We start from the raw sequence: 18,784 nt of genomic DNA on the forward strand, positions 1-18,784 counted from the left end.
GTATAACAAACCCCCACACCCTGTGTGCAACCAGTTGGTACCAAGCCATGTGATCATATAATCATGTGTAACCTTGTCACATAACTATGTATACCATGTAGCCACTTTTGCCACATGTTAACACATGTAATCAAAATACTACACCACAAACCACCAATCACTGCAGTAGGTTACCAATACCATGTATGCAATCAGCACATTAGAGTAACCACTATTACTCAGGTAACCAGCTAATGTCCTTGTACCTGGACATACCACACGTCATCAGTGCACAACCATTTATTATAATCAGAACTAATGCAAGGGATGTGGGACCCAAACATCGGCCATAGTTAGTGTTCTCGTTAACAGCGAGTCCTGTGGGCCTTCCCTCACAGCTCCAAGCATAACCCTGGGCTGGTGGCAAGATGTCATCTTACAGGCCTTTGGGCAAGGATGTCTCAGAACACGTGTAGTGAGCCCTGCTGGTGTACCAGGACCCATACCTGGCAAAGTGGGAGGTTCAGAAATGAGGAAGAACAGCCTCAAGGACCACAATGTTTGACAGGCTCATGCTGCCCATACCTCCTGACACCCACCTATGTATATACACACAATAGCAGGCCCAGACTCCTGGCTTCCTGTAACACCCCTCCTGCCAGGAACATGGACAGGAGCAGTTTTTATATTCCAGGCCTCTGCCCTAGAGCTCGGGGAAACCTTTCTCCCTGTCTGCTCCACAGAACTGACAGCAATGCAGCTTGAACCCCCTAGACCAGATACTGTACAACCAAGGACAACCACTGTCAAGCCAGCACTCCAAGGCCACACACCTCTGATTTTCCAAATGGGAGTGCTGCACACAGGATGCCTTGAGGCCTATATGCAAGACTGTGGCCATCAGCCCCATACACAGCCCTATAGCTCAGATCCCCATTCCCAGCTTCAGCTTTAGGCTTATCCGAGGACTGAAAGCTAAGGGAAAGGAATCGCATTTCCCAGAAGGAGGCCCTTGATTAACTAGAGCCACATTATCAAGGCTGCAGCAGGTAAGAGACAGAGGATGCCAGGGATGACAAGGTCCTTTGTGGCTATGTCATTCTTGGTCTCATTCTAATAGAAAAGTGTCAGCCACTTTCAGTAAAGTGCTGGAGTTCCTGCAGAGGAGCCCACTTATTAACTCTCTGGCTCACCTTACCCCAGGGTCCAAAGTGGCTCTGTGTGGTCCAAGACCCCTCAGCCTGGCAGATAAGACATAGGTAGCAAAAACAGGCACCTGTGATGAGATAATATGCATATGGATCCCGGAGCTGAGACCATCTGAATTGTAGACCCAGCTCTGCCGCAGACTCCTGTGTAACCAAGTACAGGACCCACAAGCAGGACCTGTAAAATGAGGATAACCATCCTTGCCTCACACGGCTCTGAAAATGCAGGAAGAGGAAAGATTACCAGGGGTCCTCAAACTACGGCCCGCGGGCCACATGCAAATACAAATATTGTATTTGTTCCCGTTTTGTTTTTTTACTTCAAAATAAGATATGTGCAGTGTGCATAGGAATTTGTTCATAGTTTTTTTTTAAACTATAGTCCGGCCCTCCAACGGTCTGAGGGACAGTGAACTGGCCCCCTGTTTAAAAAGTTTGAGGACCCCTGGATTACACCATAAGGACACCGTGCCCTGAAGCTTTCCCTTGGTCATATGAAAGGGAGACTCTCACACTCAGTCCCGGTCTAGTGGCCGAGGTGCCAGTGATGTTGCAGGCGGCCTCAGCACCATCCTGTGCTGGAGATGGCCTCCTGTTGCAGGTGAAGAGTGCCAGAGCCCACCTACTTCCCCTGTCAGGATCAGCTTGGTTCAGGCAGGTTCTCTGCCCTTGGGAGGACCTTCCCCTGCCCTCCTTTTCCCCAAAGACCTGGAAACCCTACAGCTTCAGCCAGACAGCTTAAATGGGTGTATGCTCTGCTCTGCTGCCATCAGCCACACCAAGGTGGCCTCTCACAGAACACCTAGCTCTCTCTTTCCCTCAACACTAGGACATAGGTGGGTGCACAAGGCTGGGAAGAGTGAAGTCTGGGCAGGGGGCACCTCCAGGCACTAGGTATTAACCGGCTCTCCTACTTTCCAAACAGCTCAGTAACAAGTCCCTTGACAGAGACACAGCAGGCTGGACCCCTTACAGCTATGTGAACGTGTTAGGTCAGTAGTGGTTTGACTATGGTCCCTTGCCATCATGTCCTACCCTGTTCTCCTTCTCTGCACTGAGGGGGGCCCTGTCCTAGCTCTAAGAGAGAAGGTTAGTAAATGAATTCTGAGCATGATTTCCCCCAGGGAGAAGGGGTGTGGGGAGGAACCCCAAGTGCCTGTTTCAGACTTATAAGCAAATGAAGCCCAGGACCCTCTTCATTCCTTTATTAGGGGGTAGGGAGAGGGTGGCTGTGACCCAGGGAAAGAGATGACTAGAGCCCCAGGTATGGAGATTCCAGATGGAGGCCAAAGATGCACTCACCATCTAGAAAAGGAACCCCTGTCTGACCCAGGCCCTAATAAGGTATCCCTTTCAAGGGTTTCTTCCACTGTTCTAGTGGACACCAATTCCTATAAGGGGTGGGATGGGGGTAGGGGTAGAGGGGGTGGAGAAGCAAGGCCAATGGCCTCAGCTCTAGCAAATCCCCAAGGCCCTGCTGGCCCCAGCCCCTTTGGATGCTACACATAGGGGCCCTAATTTCTTCCAGCCTGCCCTACCATGACCCTCAGACCCCATCCCCTCCCCTGCCAAACCAGGGCCCTGGGAATAATGGCTCCTCCCTGTCATTCCTCTCACTAGACTCCCATTTCCAGATCAGTGCCCTGGAGGCCAGGTACCCGCCAGAGGACTTCTACATTGAACTTAGACACCTCAGCCACCCCGCTGAGCCACACTCACCAGGTTAGACAACCCCAGCCCTACCCTCTATCCCTAAGACTCTCATACCAGTCCAGACTCAGCACTGGCCCTACCTCCCACGCCTGCCCCTCGCTTGACCCATCCCCATTCATCCAAGAACTCTCCCCATTGAAACCCCCCTCCCTCCAAACATGATTAATCTACAATCCCAATTCCCTAACAAATGAGACCTGCCTGCTCCCATCATGGGCAGTGGATGTGGACAAACTATGACTGGTATTAGAGGAAGGGGACACAACATAATTGTAATCCCTGCAGTCCACAGAATACAACCCAAAACCATTGAGAAATGACCTGAGGATGGCAACATCTTTGGGGTTATCTGGGTCATCTGAGTGTGGATGGCAAACAGACGGCTCTCTCACCCAAAGCCCAATGTCCCCCAGACCCACCAGTGGCCTAGGCTAAGCTCTCCCAGATACTAGGGTAGGGCTGTCCCGTAGGGATCGGAGAAGCTGGGGCAGGATGTGTCAACAGACATCCTCTGTGCTTATGTATTAGGTTTAAATTTGGTAGCCTGGCAAATATGCAAAAAGGATACTTGGAAAGTCAGTCCTGCAATGAAGACTGTGGGTAGAAGTTACAGGAGGTATCACAGGAGCAAGAGCTATGAATGAACAGAGAATGTGGGCTCCCTACAAGTGCCCCTTTAGGGCAGGACCTCAGCACACTGGACAACCTTGGCCTGAGCTCAAGCTCTAGCTGGTTTCTAGAGCTCAAGGGAAACAGCTCTATCCACCCCTGCAGGTCTTTGGACCCGGTAACACTAAATGAAGATTCCCATTCATCTGCTGATTGAGTAGGCATGGGCTGCAGAGACCCTGGACCTGTACCCAGGAGGCTGTATTCTTGGCTATGGGGCTCATGGGCAGTGTCCAGGGCATTTAGTAACCCCACCAATTACATCTCCTCCCCCCTCCCCCCCACACACACACATACACTACCACCCCCCTGTATCTTTTTCCACATTGGAGCATCCTCTGGGCTCAGCCCAGATTTTTCCCTGCTCTGAGATCTCACTCTTCAACCAGTGTAGCCAGAGCCACCACTCAGTCATTTGGGGGTTTTTATCCAACCAGGCTGGTGGCCAATGGGAGAGAATACTTGGAGAGGTCTAGTTGCAACTCAACTTCTCACTTGTTGGTGTGGTCGCAGACAAGTCACTGCCCCTCTTCGGGCCTCTATTTCCTGTTATATGAAAAGGGGAAAAGTGAATAGCCTAGCCTCCGTCCCTCAGGGAGGGCAAAGGAAACCCTTGTCTGGTGTAAAGTGCTGACCTAAATGCCAGGGATACAGACTATTGCAGTCATGTTTCTGAAGGGCACAGGTACTTACTGGCCAGTAGAAGAAAAGCAAACCTGAGAAAACCTTAGACCTGGTTCTGCCCTATCACTCAGTAATGTATGGAAGGCCGGCAGACAAGAGTAGACTCCTATAAATTCAACTTGGGAACTCTATGTGGAGGAGATATGGGGAGTATCTAAACAGCAACAGGTTGGTTTGTCAGTATCAGAAACTAATGAGTCCAGAGGAGCCAAACTGTAAGCACTTGTTGCATGTCTTGCCTAGTATTGTGTCTTCAATCAAAAGCTGGGGGTGGGGGTAGGGTGTGGAAATGGCTCCGACTTTGAGCCAGTGTCATTACTGCTCCAACCTAAAAATGCCAGACAATTTCTTTTCTGGGATCAACAGCTACAAAGAACCTGACCTTGGTCCCTGAAGCTGTATGTCCTGCCTGTGGCTTGAGCTCAGGACCATGCATTGAGGGAGCCTAGGAGAAATTGTGACAACTGAAAGGGCGGAAAGAAATCCTTGGGATTGAAAAACACCGATAATACTTTTCAGAGACAGCTCTCAATTAGGTGTAAATGGTCCACCCAAAAAGGAAGGAATAACTAAGAAAGCTGACTATGGGTGGGGAATGAGTGTATATCCCATAAAGATGACCTCGGTCACCTGTCCACCTCCCTCTCTGGGTCCCCTCTGTCAAGCTTCTGATCCAGAAGAGGAGAGGCAGGACCAGAGCTGAGAGGTAAGAAACAGTCTTCCACCCTATTCTAAAATCCAAAAGAACTAGGATTTGGAACAACAAGCATCCTTCCCAAGCTAAAAAATGGTTCTGATTCATTCCTTATCATATACTTTTGGAGCCTGGAACTTCACCTATAGTGACTGTAGGTGGCATCAGAACCGTCTTTGATCGCCTCCTGTAAAACATTCCTCTCAGAATGAAGGTTAAAGAGGAGGAATGCTGAATATGCCAGGGGGCGCTGTAGCTCACCATTAATGCTTATGAGCCTTTTAAGAATTACTATATGGCCAAAAAGATTTAGAGTAAAGTAAACCCAGAACAATTTTCTAGCATTAAAGAACTAGTTACTTTCTGGGTAGGGGAGAAAAAGAAAAAGGCAAACAAAATATTGAAACCTACACATGCAGTCCAAGTAAACCTCACACACACCCATATTTTTCTTCCCTTATACTCTTTCTGCAGGTGCTTGTGGAATGGATAGACGTCAAAACACATACATTATGGACAAAGGCTTCAAAGGTAGAGTATCCAATCCTGACGTCCCATTAGAAAGGGCTTAGCAAGATAAAGAGTACAGATCTGAAATGGCCAGAAATTCTACCAGAGAGAACTGCGCACCTGTTCCCCCCAAGCCCCTTAAAAGTTAAAAGACCACAGGACCTGGGGCTGCTGGGTAGCTCCGCCCAGGAGGAGCAACCATAATAATAAATTCATCTTTCGATCTCAGTTGCACCTGCTTAGCAAATGCTGTGGGTTTTTTATAGATGCCTAATAAATGTCTTTGGAAATGTAGAACGTCATTATCCAACCAATTAGTACGAGTTAAACTGATTAAAAATCTGAAATAAAGTCAATCTACCTGCCCTAGAGGCCTCCTGTCATTGTACTGGTAAGGAATGCCACCCTGCCACCTGCTGGCTTTTTGCGGCATAAGGAAATGAAAATGATACCCTAATGATGAATGGCACTCCACCCTCAAGAAATCTCTGCCCCAAGAGCAGGGACACCGGGACTAATCCCAACACATGGGAACTCAAGTCGGGTCGTCCTTCTAGGAAGTCTCTGAGTAAAGCCACGATGAAAGGTCAGGTCCTGTTCCTGGGCTGAGGCCCGAGGTTTAAATGACAGAAGGTGTGAAATAGGTGGCTTTGGAACCATGTCACTTGCTATTCTGTCACTTATTAACTAAGACCTTAGACTGTGAGCTCCCCAAGGGCCAGTTTCCTCATCTACAGGGTTGGGATAATTATGCCTATCGTCCTGTTGTCTAGCAAGGCTGTCATAGTATTCAATAAAATCACAGATGGGAAGTGTTTTTGCATATTGTAAAAGATTGTACTACTGTAACAAGGCTGTCCTTTTGTCTCTGAGGTCTATTTAAGAGTCTCAGCCAAACCAAGTAAGAGATGACCGACAGCAGAGGTCCCAATGGATATCGTAAATCTAGCTGTGCACTAGAATCACCTGAAAAGCTTGCTAAAACTACAGATGTTCATACCCCATCTCCACAAGATTCTGATGCTGTAGACCTAAAGTGGGGCCCTGGGATCTGCATTGGCACAGAGCATCTCAGGGTATTCCTCTGCAGCAATGACCCAACTAACACTTAGAAACCACTGATTTAGACTGACCCAGATTTCCTGGATTACTGTTCTGGTCTATCCAACTCAACCTCAGACACACCCAAAGACACAACCATTTCCTAACCAAGGAGAGCTAGTCATCTATAGCCCTTGGTAAGGTAGCTATTAGAAATGGGGTGAGCTAAGGGTGGGTGGTGGTGGTGAGAAGTGCGCTCTGAGCAAGAGACAGGAAGGGCGAGTCTCCATCAGCATGTTAGAGGGCACACTGCTCAAGAGAATCATCTGGAGACAGGAGGTTATCCCTAGGCTCCTGGCCAGCTAGCGAACACTCCCTTGGGAGCATTATTCTGGCAATTTTCTGTGAGTTTTGACTTAAACTATCCCAGTGAAGGCAAGCACCATTACAGCAGGTATAAGGCTTAATACAGAAAAGACAGCTCTACTGCTTTAGCACTGTGAACTGAGACCTGTTTCTTTCTCAAATAGGCATGAGGTTTGGACAGAAATATTATTAAGGGCCTTTCCAGCTCTAAGAATATGCATTACTGAATCATAAATAAGCTCAAGACAGGCCCAGACACCTCAACAAATGAGCACACAACTTTCCTATGCACTGTGTTGTCCTGCCCATTGTGATTAGAGCTACTTTCAGACTTGCAACCATGAATATAAAACAACGCTAAGGAGAGCACTGTCTCTGCTTCAGTGTCATTCATTCCTGTTTTGTGGTCATATATCTGAGCCTCTGAGTGCAGATTTTGTTTCACCACTGTGGCTACAATCGTCCTTTAACTTAGAGAGAAAAGAGGGCTGTGTAGGCAAATGTACCAGCATGTGTTGGGGACCAACATATCTGAACAAGAGAAGTCAAAGAGGAAAATGGAATGTCCCACTTCAAAACTTTACAGAAGTACTTATCAAAGACATGGAACAAACCCACAGTAACTGGCTGACCTCCTAAATAAACACTTACTAAACTAGTTTGTACCAGGAATGAACTTATTTCCTAAACCTACTGGACCAAACAATTACGAGTGAAGAGTCTTTAAGTATTCTCTGAACTCCCCCTTTGCACAATGATTTGGCAACAAACTACCTCATGTTCAATTCCTTGTCTATCAGGCATTTCAAATTGCTGTAGAAGAAATCTTCCCCAATACCCTCCATCACCTTCATGATCCTGAAATCCTGGATTCCACCGTTGGTGCCATTTTTCCCACCTTATGCCCTTTGGTAATCTAACCAAGTCTCTTCTTGGAGTTGCCTTGGGTTCCAAGGTAGTTAGGAGCCCACTGATATCCTGAAAACTTTTTCAACTACTGTGGTTCTTCTGACTGATATCTTCCCTTTCCTCTCCCCATATCCTTGTCTCTCAATCCAGAGAAGATGCTAACTTCAGGCCCAGAAAAAGGCAGTGTGGCCTTCTAATAATAGTAGTCAGCTAAGATGGGATTCCTAAGGTTTTCCCCAACAGTAAAATATTGGCCTTAGCTAGATGTTATTTGAACCTAAAGCCCTGGTAAATTCAGATCCCACCTACAAGGTGGCCTTTGGAAGTCACTTCCCCTTCTGGTTTGCTGCTCCCTTTTACAAATTAAGATGTCTACATTAGATTTTAGAGTTCCCTCTGCCTCCCATAGTATATGGCTGTGTGTGATTTTTGGGAGGTAGGAACTAGCTGAGAGCAAATGCTAGGGCATTATTGGGCTAACCCTTTAATATTGATACTAATTACAGGCTAGGAGGAGTGACTGACTCCCCAGAGCTTGGGTAGCCTTGGTTGATGCTTCCCCTTTCTTAGTAAAATGCCCTGAAGTGCAGGGACTGGCCTTGGGGAGGGGCGGAAGGGTGGAACTCTAAAAGGATGAGGAAATATCTTAGAGCAGCTGGTTCTTCTTCCCCTTGTCCTGCCCTCTCCCCCTCATCTCCCTCCCTCTGGGCAGGCAGGTAGATGACTCAGCTGGAGAAGAGAGTAGCTTCCCGCTTGCCTAGATGTCCCCCAACTACCAGCTCCAGAATCCAGATTATTCCATAACTCAATACCTTTCCCTACCACCTCACTTCACCTACACACACACACACACACACACACACACACACACGTGCGCGCGCGCACACACTCACACATTTCATCCTTTTCTTTACTGCTGACCTCTTTATGGAAAACACAGCTTCCCCCTGACACTAATCACCTACCCCACAACCCCAACTTTTCTTTTATCCATTTAGGTGTGTCCCCTGCTGCAGATCAATTTATTCCCCCAAACTTCAAACAGCCATGACTTTTCTGGTGGAAATGAAAAGAGGGGCACTATTGCCTGGCTGGGGCTCTATGAGGCATTGAGCTAGAGCCCCATGGCTCTCCCACTGCCAAGGCTCTCCTCACTGAGGCACACTGCCTTATCCCTGAATCAGTCAAGGGATATCCACGAAAAGCTTAGAGCTTGGCCTTTCTTCTTCAGCAGGGCTTGGCCCTATAGATAAAAGGTGTTCCCTGAAGGTAAGGTGAAGCTGTTGCAGATATACTTTGCATTTAGTACAGATATTGGAGAAGAGCACAGGAGCACAAGGAAACTGATAGGAGAGAAAAACACCTTGATTGGGTATCAGAGAAGACAGGGGTTGAGTCTTAACTACTTACTAACATTAAGCAAACTTTATGAGTTTCAGTTTCCACGCTTCTAGAGTAGTAATACTAGTCCTTCCTGCCCAGCCTCCTTCACAGATATAACAAGTTTCAAATGACTAACCCAAAATACTAGTTTTAAGTGCCACACAAAGTGAGCTATCGATATTCCTTAAGTTCTAGAACAGTGGTCGCCAACCTTTCAAACCTCACGGACCACCAGTGGTCCTCGGACCACCGGGAGCTATCGATATTCCTTAAGTTCTAGAACAGTGGTCGCCAACCTTTCGAACCTCACGGACTATCAGTGGTCCACGGACCACACTGGTTGGCAACCGCTGTTCTAGAAAATATGCAACTGAGGCAGCTGCCAAACAAAGTAAATGGATGTATTTGGGAGGACAGGAGGGGTGAGTTGTTAGGACTTCTCTCAGGAGACAGCCCTTCTTTAAGCAATTCCAATCCTCAGCTTCCAAACAAGCCACTGAGGCACACTGCCTTACTCCCTGGCTGGTAAGTTCAGAACACCCAAAGTGGGACCAATGAGCCATACTACCAGGGTTCCTGGATTTAGCCCCACTCCCAGTTGGAAGAAACAAAGTACTCACTAGAAGCAGGTCGTGGTACAGGACCCATAGGTACCCCTTCCCCATTGAGCCTCAACAGCAGCTGGGACAATGCAGCCTCCCTTTAGTCCTTGCTGGGGCTGGCTGGGCCTGCTCATTGTCTAGCAAGAATGTTTTCTCCTGTCTAGGGTTTTATGCTAGAAAGAGGCCATAATCTAAGATGGAGCCAAGACAATATCCCTCTCCACTGTGGGCTAAGTTGTGATGGAAAAGTGCTCTGAGCCTGGTTCTAGAGCTTGCTTTGCTACTGATTAGCAGTATAACCCTAGAGAAGTCATTTCCCCATATGAAGCCTCAATTTCCTCTAAGCAATGGGGGGAGGGGCGAGAATTATATTATTGCTCTACCTACACCACAGGGTGTTATGAACACTTGAAGGAACTAATAGGTCAATGTACTTTTGTACAGGATTGAAGAAATGCTACCTGCTGAAACAGACATCAACTCTACACCAACAGAAAAGTAAATCCCCTCACAATCCCCATTAGGGAAGAAAAGACTACTTGTGGTAACACATACCTCAACTACTTCAGCTACATGGCATGTTCTGTTCTGTTCTCACTGTACAAAGGTTCATCTAGTCACCCCTCAAGTTACAAGATCACTTTCCCTTTACATTTCCATCAATTTCACAAGTTGGAAGCAGAAAGCAGAGATAAATAGCAACCCAAATGTAATTTGTGATAGTTCTAGAGAAGGATCATCCAAGAATATCACCACCTGCTACCACTTGTAGAAATTTAGAATTGAAAGGCGATTTAGATCACTCTCGACTTTCAAGCCCCTCCAACTCAGTGCTTGTTTCTAGACGCGCCCTCCCCCCACCCCTCACCCCCACCCCCAAGGCTGGCAGAGCCTCAGAGAGATGAGGACCAGAACTGCCAGGTCACAGAGAGTAAGAGTAATAAAACCCTGATCACTTGGGACATTCTACAAGAGGCAGTGATCATCTCCAAAAGGGGAATGGGGTAGAGATTGAAGGAAGGGCTCCCCTTTCCTCGTGTGACTCCATCACAAAGTGAACTTTCTCTAGTGGAGCTAGTTACCTGGCTTTATATTGGGAAACTAGTTTGTATCTCTTTACCCTAACATTCCTTGAAGTATGGAGGATGATGCATGCCTGAGGGGTGGCAGGAGAGGAAGCATGAGTTCCCTTAGTATCAGAGAAAGTTATTATTAAAATAGGTTTCATTTAGCATTCACAAGAACTGAGGTAAATGACCCCAGAGAATACATTGCAGGCTTGCGAGAAAATAGGAACTTTCCAAAGGCTAGCTGAAGACCCAGGTGTTTCTGAGACCTCTATTACACTTCTATCTGCCCCACCTCTGATCACAAGCTTCTCAGAGAACAGGGATGCAGCCAATTTGCTGCTGAAAGGATACCAAATTGCTAGCACCTGTGCCAAAACACACACACACACACACACACACACACACACACACACACACACAACCTCTTCTGAACCTAAGCATCTTAATCATCAGAACAAATTCAGAAAGAATGGTATTACAGAAAACGCACAGCCAAGTAGTCCCAAGGCATAGATTTAAGTGTTGGCACTGCCAGTTATGAGCTGTGTGACCTTAGCCAAGACATTTCATCTCTCTCTGGGCCTTCATCCTATAAAATGCAAACCATCAACTATCCTTGCAGGATTTTGTAAACATTAAATAATAGATGTGAAAGTACATTATGAATATCTTAAATTAATCTCTCTGGTGCTATACCTGACTACTAAAAACAAAAATGTTCCTATCCCTCCAAAAACATAAGTTTTTTTAGGAAAAGAACTCTGCCTACTTATTAAGTACGTTGAATGCTTTCCTAAGTAAATCTTGGACATCACAGGCTTTTACAGCTCCAGGATCCCGAAAGCACATGAACTTGACTGCAGTCTGTTTCTGGTATTTAAACTACGTCTTATGTCCTTGCTTATACTAAGAAATCTCTCTTGCCTTGCAGATTACATGAAAGAATCCGTGTGCAGTTCTAGCACTTGTTCCTTGAACAGCAGTGAAAACCCTTACGCCACAATTAAGGACCCACCCATCCTCACCTGCAAGCTTCCAGAAAGCAGCTATGTAGAAATGAAGTCGCCTGTGCACAGGGGGTCTCCGTACACAGATGTGCCATCCTTGTCGACATCTAATAAAAATATATATGAAGTTGGTAGGTGTCTCAAATAAGTAACTTAGCAAAATCAGGGCAATAGTGCAGCATCTGAAATAAAAACAACCCCTCTCTACTCACCCTGTCTTGAAAACACACGTTTTGTTTTTTATTGCTTTTTAAGGAATCCAAGGCGAACTGCCTTCCCCAGGACTACCCTCCTCTCTCATGCAGAAAATCAAATTCTTGTGCCAACTCTGCTTTAAAAAAAGAAACATACCAGGACTAGTATGACGCAGAAATCCTGGGGGTGGGAAGTGGGTACACACACATACACCTCAACTGATTGTTGATACAAATCCCAGTTTAAAAAAGAAAACAATCAGAACAGAATATTTATTAACTTTCTAAATCACCACCTTCTATTTTCTCCCAGTTTAACCCATGTTCCTGGGCTCAGTGCTAAGAATAGCAGTGAAAACCTTACGCCACAATTAAGGACCCACCCATTCTAAATATTTAAGACATTCTAAATCTCTGGTTTTGACCAAGCTTTGGATGGGATTCTGACAGCACACTCACTTATGTTTTCCATCTCTTAGCATTAGTCCTAACCCTCATATTTATCACAGATTTATAAATCCCTGGCTTCTCTCACCACCCAGTTAAATAGAACTCTCTTCCCCCCAACATGACAACCAAAGCTAATCTGTTCTCTGAACTCATTTTTCACTATATTCCTTAGAGCCCACAGTCAGTGTGGTCCAAGAAGGCCGTGGTCCCAACTCCAGCTATATCCAGAATCCATACGACCTACCTAGGAACAGCCATATTCCTGGTCATTATGACCTCCTCCCAGAAAGACTGAGTCCTGCCAATGAGCCCTCCCAGGACAAGCAGTCTTAAGAGGGATAAGCTTCTCTCTCGCAATGTGCTCTGCTGAATATTCTCTGACTCTGAAAGAAGACAATCCCCTGACCTGAAATAATGGTACAGACTGACTTCAGCTGCGTGTTAGTTATTACTTTCACCTGGAACTAAAGAAGAGCTTCCAAGTGGGACTGGGGTAATTGCTCAAAAGGTCTGTTTGCAAAAGTAAATCCTATCACCCACCCAACCCCCAATGGATTACATGATCTTTTAAAACATTTAAGATACAGCTACTCATCAACATCAGCTAAATATAGCTAACTATATTTATTTATATATTTAATTATCTGAAACATGATGCTTAAAGAGCATGTAGAATAGGTTTTATAAACCTTCCTAGGAGGAAAGGGGGACTGGGGAGGGGAGAGGATTAATTTAAAATACCTAAAATGTACTAGTATATGTACTTTTGGTTGCTGTTACCATCAACATCTGTTTGATTACCTAAGATAATTAGTACATAGACAAAAACTGTGCTAATATCAATCCTAAAGTACCTGTACATATATGTCTGGTCTATCAAATTACAATGGCCAATATTACAGATTATTATGTAGTCTAATGCTAACAACTTCAATTTTTTAAAATAAGATTTAAATAAACACAAATTATGTGTAGCACTGAACCTGGCTTACCATCTCAGATGAGAAATTAGAATCCATACTTCTCTTATTAGCACCAAGTATATCAGGATACTCAAGAACCTGCATTTTGCTATCTAAAATAGTATAGATGAAGCCTTTTTCTAAGAGTCAATTTCAGTTTAAAGAACATTTTAAGAATGAACCAGAGTTTGTGAGTTCAGCTATATGCAACCAATAAAACTGAAAGGTAAAATAATAATAATACATAAATACAAATTAACTTTCCCTCTTCTGCCCCTGCTGGTAGTAGAAGAAAAATGTTTTCAAAGCTCAATAGCCTATTTCAGTCTACAACAATATTTCTGGCCGGTTTTGACCAAATCTTGCCAATTCAAAGTTCCAGAACATTGCCAACTCAGCCCTGGCCTTGTCATATCTCCTTGGTCACCCAACACCTGAGTCATTCCATGGGAAATAAAACTGTGATGCTTTAAGCAAGCAGTCACAGGCTGATAAGAATTAAGTATCCCTAAAAATGGCTATTTAGCCTCTCATCAAGTTTATTTGGTTGGCATTCCTTGACTCAGAAGAGTACTTGCTTTCAAGCATTTCTTCATAAATCTAGAGCTGGATATAATATGGAACTAGAAGTGTAGAGCAGGGGTGGGGAACCCTTTTTCTGCCAAGGGCCATTTAGATAATTATAACATCATTCGCAGGCCATACAAAATTATCAACTTAAAATTAGCCTGTTATATTTGGTCAAACATTTAATTAACTCACCACTAATGCCTGGGCAGGGCCAGAACAAATGATTTCTCAGACCTTATACGGCCCACAAATCAGACATTCCCCACCCCTGGTATAGAGGAAATTAAACAAAAGAGGATATATCAAGTTAAAATTGCTTAAAGTACATTATGCTTTCTGATGGAATTAAATTGAAATGATGAAAGAATGGACTATAATCAGTTGCTGTAACATGATGTAAAAACTTTATAGTAAACAGCACATAAGGACATGAAGAACTTTTACTTTCTACCTTAAACCCACCACCTGCTGAGACGGCCAAAACTGAATTACAATGAGCTAATGCTCCAGATCCCAGTATTCAGACATATCTATACCTTCCATTACTAATGAACATAGGTAAATAGGCTCAGGTGAGTCTAAATGGAGTCAGCTCCCAGGCCCTAAAGAGGACCTCCTCACAAGAATTAAAGACTGAAAGGGCAAACCATGAAAACTAATGGGCACCCCTATACCACTCCATTCTCTGATAATAGTTCTGCCAGTAAAAATACTTCCAAAAGGTATACAGAAGAGGAAGTACATGACTGCAAAGCTGGAATAGCTGCTACAGGAAGTGTGGGAGTTCTGAAGTCCTTGATACAAATTGGAAGTCTGCCATGGAACCCATTAGTTTGGCCAATAATCAGCAAAAGCAAGGACAAAAATGAATAACTCCCCTCCCCCACTTCACTCAAGGCCTAAGCAAATGTTGTTAGGGGAAAATAATCTAATACTTAACATGAATGCTGCATGTGTGCATGGGAGCAAGCAATCAGCAATAGCAAATTTACTTTCCAAAAAGTCTTATTAAATATAAATACTAGAAAATTACTTTGTAGACCCAAGTAAATATTTCTCATACATATGTAGAAAAAAATATAGATAAGAGGCTTACCTCAGTATTTCAGGGCAGCAAGTGCTCAATTACCTTTGTGAAGCAAGAACTAAGAATCATGGTGAAGTCAGATCAGCAAGGAGAACTTCATCTCAAACCCAGGTTTTATCTTCTTCCCTTACCCTGCATGTACAGTAACTGCTGCCTGGCAAACTGCAAACAAGCACTATCACTCAAGTTCAAGTTTCACCTCTTTTTTGCCAACTGTCTTCTAGGCAAATTTCAGCAAGAGGTGGCATGGTGGAATTGCTAAAGCACTGGATCAAGAGATTTGAGTGTTACTTGCCTTCTCTGGGCTCTTTTTCCGCTGTGTGTAAAAAAAGGAAGAAGCAAATAGGGGTAAGGGAACCCTAAAACCCTTCAACTCTAGCATTCTGATTTTTAAGGAAATGTACCACAAATTAAATCAGGCAATACAGGAAAAGGGAAAGACAGAGGGTGTGATTACTTGATGGTGACAACAGTTGTCTTCACATACCTAAGAGTTACTGGTAAGAGACATTTCAATCTTATAGGGCAACTGTTAGGAACTTCTGTCTAGCACTGTCACAAATAAGTTCATGGTCAACCTAAACATGTGCATTTTATTGACAACTTGGAAAGATATGTTCAAGTATTATACAGAAACTAAGTCTTCACTCAAAGTGATGTGCATATAATTCAAATGAATAAAGAAAACAATCATTGTACAACAGCATAAGTGAGACTGATATGGCAATACTTTTTTTTAAGCAACGCAGACTTGTAATATATTTGTTCACTGTGCAGAGCGATCATACCTTGTACAAAATAAAATTAATTTCTCAAAGTAATTTACAGGAATGCCTACTGTTGTGCTGCAAACCAAAAATGTGTCTAAAATCTACACCTCAGGTTTACCAGTAAAGGTAAAACTAACCTACATTTTGTGTGGTCACTTTAGACTGCTAGATGAGTGAAAATTACCTCATGGGTGCTTGAACATAAAGTGAAAAAGTTTTATCAAATTTATAACAAGAGAGTCTCTTCCTTTAAAGTAATGAATGGGAACTACATATTCTTAATTCATATCCAAAAATTACTGAAATAGCTCATAAACAGTATACTCAAATAGAGAATTTCTCGTTTTCACAAAGAGTTGGACTCAAAGGCAACTATTACAGCTTGTGCTCAGCTTCAGAGGCACAAAGGTAGTTCTCTATGGCAGCGGTCGCCAACTTTCGGACCCGGCGACTGCTGTTCTATGGAATGGGGATAAAGGCAAATATAAGGGCCACCTAATTTGCATAAGAGCAATGAATAGCTTTCCATTAGAAGTTATCACCCAGTACTATACTCTGGATGCAACTATTTTAGGACCTTTTAAAACATAACCTTGTGACCTAACTAGTAAAGAAGCAGGATTAATTTTATTATAAAATACAGATGCTAAAAAAACAGCTTATTGAATGTATTTAATGGTATAATTTTAAAATTTCTCCTTCAGACTTTCAAAGGTTTGTACATACTTAAGTCAAATTACAACATTTCAACTGGTCTGTTTACAAGGCTTATGTGATACTCAAAAAGTACTCCCATTTAATAAAATGTTTAACCAAGAATACATTTTTGCTAGTTTGAGATTAAAACTTGTTCAGAAAAGACCCGCCTCTCCTAACAATGAACAACTCTCAAGGGCTGGACCTTGACATCTTAATAAAAGATAAAACATAATCAAAAATTTTAAGGCTAAAAAGGGCATTTAGTGAGAACAATAGTTCAAGATTATGACTTAGGAGGCTCAGAATACCACCCAACACCATAAATACTGCAGGTTTTGTACTCAACAGAGAAGATTCAAGAATGATGCATTCTATTAGCTATTCATCTAGTGTGTGGCAAAAGAAGAGATGGAAAATCCTTCTTAGAAGGGATGGGTGGATACATAGGGACTCATTATACTATTTATAACTTTGTATAATTAAATATTGTTTACATAATTATAATTTTTTATAATTTATAATTTAAAAATTTTTAACCTGAATGGTAATCGTCAAACTATAGCTTCCCAAGCTAAACTAAAATGAACCCTAAGGTGAGCCCCTTCACTCTTTAAGATGGTTCTTCCTTATCATCTAACACAAGGTTAAAGGTGGGGGATAAATAGTAGGAATATAAATATGAACAAAGCACATTCATTCCCTGTCCTTGTGGATCTTACAATGTAGCAATTAAAAAAGGGCAGGAGTAAATGGAGGGCCAGGTGGTTAGTGGACTTGAAGAGCTAGAAAGACCCCGAGCAGTGGTCCAATCCAAACCCACATAAGGTAGATGCTCTGGTCTGTAGCTAGAGTTGTCAGAATCCCTCCTCATTCCAGCTTCTGCCTCCCAAGCCATTGTCTGGCCCAGCAGGTGACCCTCCAGAGCCTTGTGTAAGAGAAAACATGGGGACCTAAGATCTTACGAAGTGCTGTTATTTAGGCATCCACTTAAATGTAAACCTAGACTAGTAACAGATTCCTAACATCCTCCTCCAGAACTGCTTTCATATCAAAGATAGCCTACAGAAAAGTGTTGAATCCTGGGGTTTCCCAGACTGTCCTGTTTCAGGCATGACTAACTATAATATTCTTAGGTCTATATGATGAAATGCTTTGACAGAGAGGCTAGTACAATATAGTCAGAAACCTCTTACAGATAAGGAACCATACCACTTCCCTATAGAGATCTGAGAAGATGGTATGCTGAGAGACTGAAAGTTCTCAGTAGGGGAATGGGTACTAAAAGCAGTAGTACACTTATTCATTGGGATGGGGATAATAAGATCTAAGATCTAATGCCATTAATATCATGTTCTTTAATAATTGGTTCTACTCAATAGCTAGTGCTGTGGATTGACCTACCTTCTTTTAGATTCCTATTAGAAATTTTTTAAAAAATTAAACACAGTATGTTTTTAAAAGTTCTCTCCCAGACATGAGTATCTTTTAAAGTGTATATTAAAAACCAGCAATTTTAATAGTAAAAGCCAAAAAACAAGCAGTTCTCAATTTACAGTTGACATAGCAGCCCATCAAGTGCTCCTCCCCGCTTAGCGCATATGGTACTTTGATGCATACCATATTGTGAAATTGACAGTCATTTTGCAAATGTTCTGAAAGCTTTCATCTTATTTAATGGAGTTAAAATGAAAATAAAGATAACATTCTAATCAAGTTATGATGATAAAACCAAAATCATCAAGCAAAGTATATACTTCATTTTTACTTATCTATTAAATTTGAATTAAAATGAGTAATTTGGCTCTAGTACATGAAGAGAGAGTTCATTCATAGCATTACTGAATTGGAGCTGGGGTAAACCCCACAAATAATTTAATCTAGTCCCCTCAATAACTGGAAGGTGAGGCTCAGAAATAAAACGAATAAAGAGCTGTGGCTAGAATCCACGTCTCTGTCACCCAGTCCAGTGCTCTATTATACTTTCTTTTAACTTACAGAATTTGCTTATTTTCTCCTACCTGCCTAGTATCAAGTTCCTTTCAAATAGTCTTTTTTTATCTTCCAATTCAATTTTCAGGGAAATAGATACTTCAATTAAAATTATCTCTCAGACTAATGGTTTTCCCTTACATAAGTTGTAGTGATAATAGCATTTTGTATTGTTTTATCATTTCCATCAGCTTCCTACAGTTTGGGAAAACACACCATTCTTTAAAA

The 18,784-nt window shown here is 43.2% G+C and overlaps 1 protein-coding gene and 1 long non-coding RNA gene across 2 annotated transcripts in view; one reads left to right on the forward strand and one right to left on the reverse strand.

The window, feature by feature from the left end:
* The window catches only part of LOC106697914, a 16,211-nt gene extending 3,462 nt beyond the window's left edge, over window positions 1–12,749 (reverse strand). Inside the window, exons 1-2 of the long non-coding RNA XR_002830409.1 lie at window positions 12,048–12,749; window positions 11,854–11,942 (exon numbers count right to left, since the gene is read on the reverse strand). This is a non-coding gene — a long non-coding RNA (uncharacterized LOC106697914). The remainder of the gene's footprint in view (window positions 1–11,853; window positions 11,943–12,047) is intronic.
* Window positions 1–13,111, forward strand: part of MEGF11 (multiple EGF like domains 11) — a 246,887-nt gene extending 233,776 nt beyond the window's left edge. The window contains 3 exon segments of the mRNA XM_023757800.1: window positions 5,422–5,478; window positions 11,760–11,966; window positions 12,652–13,111. Coding sequence (XP_023613568.1) covers window positions 5,422–5,478; window positions 11,760–11,966; window positions 12,652–12,812 — 425 coding nt within the window. The 3' untranslated portion in view covers window positions 12,813–13,111.
* The last annotated feature ends 5,673 nt before the right edge of the window (window positions 13,112–18,784 follow it).

This window comes from Myotis lucifugus, unplaced genomic scaffold (assembly GCF_000147115.1).
Source record: "Myotis lucifugus unplaced genomic scaffold, Myoluc2.0 scaffold_115, whole genome shotgun sequence".
In the NCBI taxonomy this organism is placed as follows: Eukaryota; Metazoa; Chordata; class Mammalia; order Chiroptera; family Vespertilionidae; genus Myotis; species Myotis lucifugus.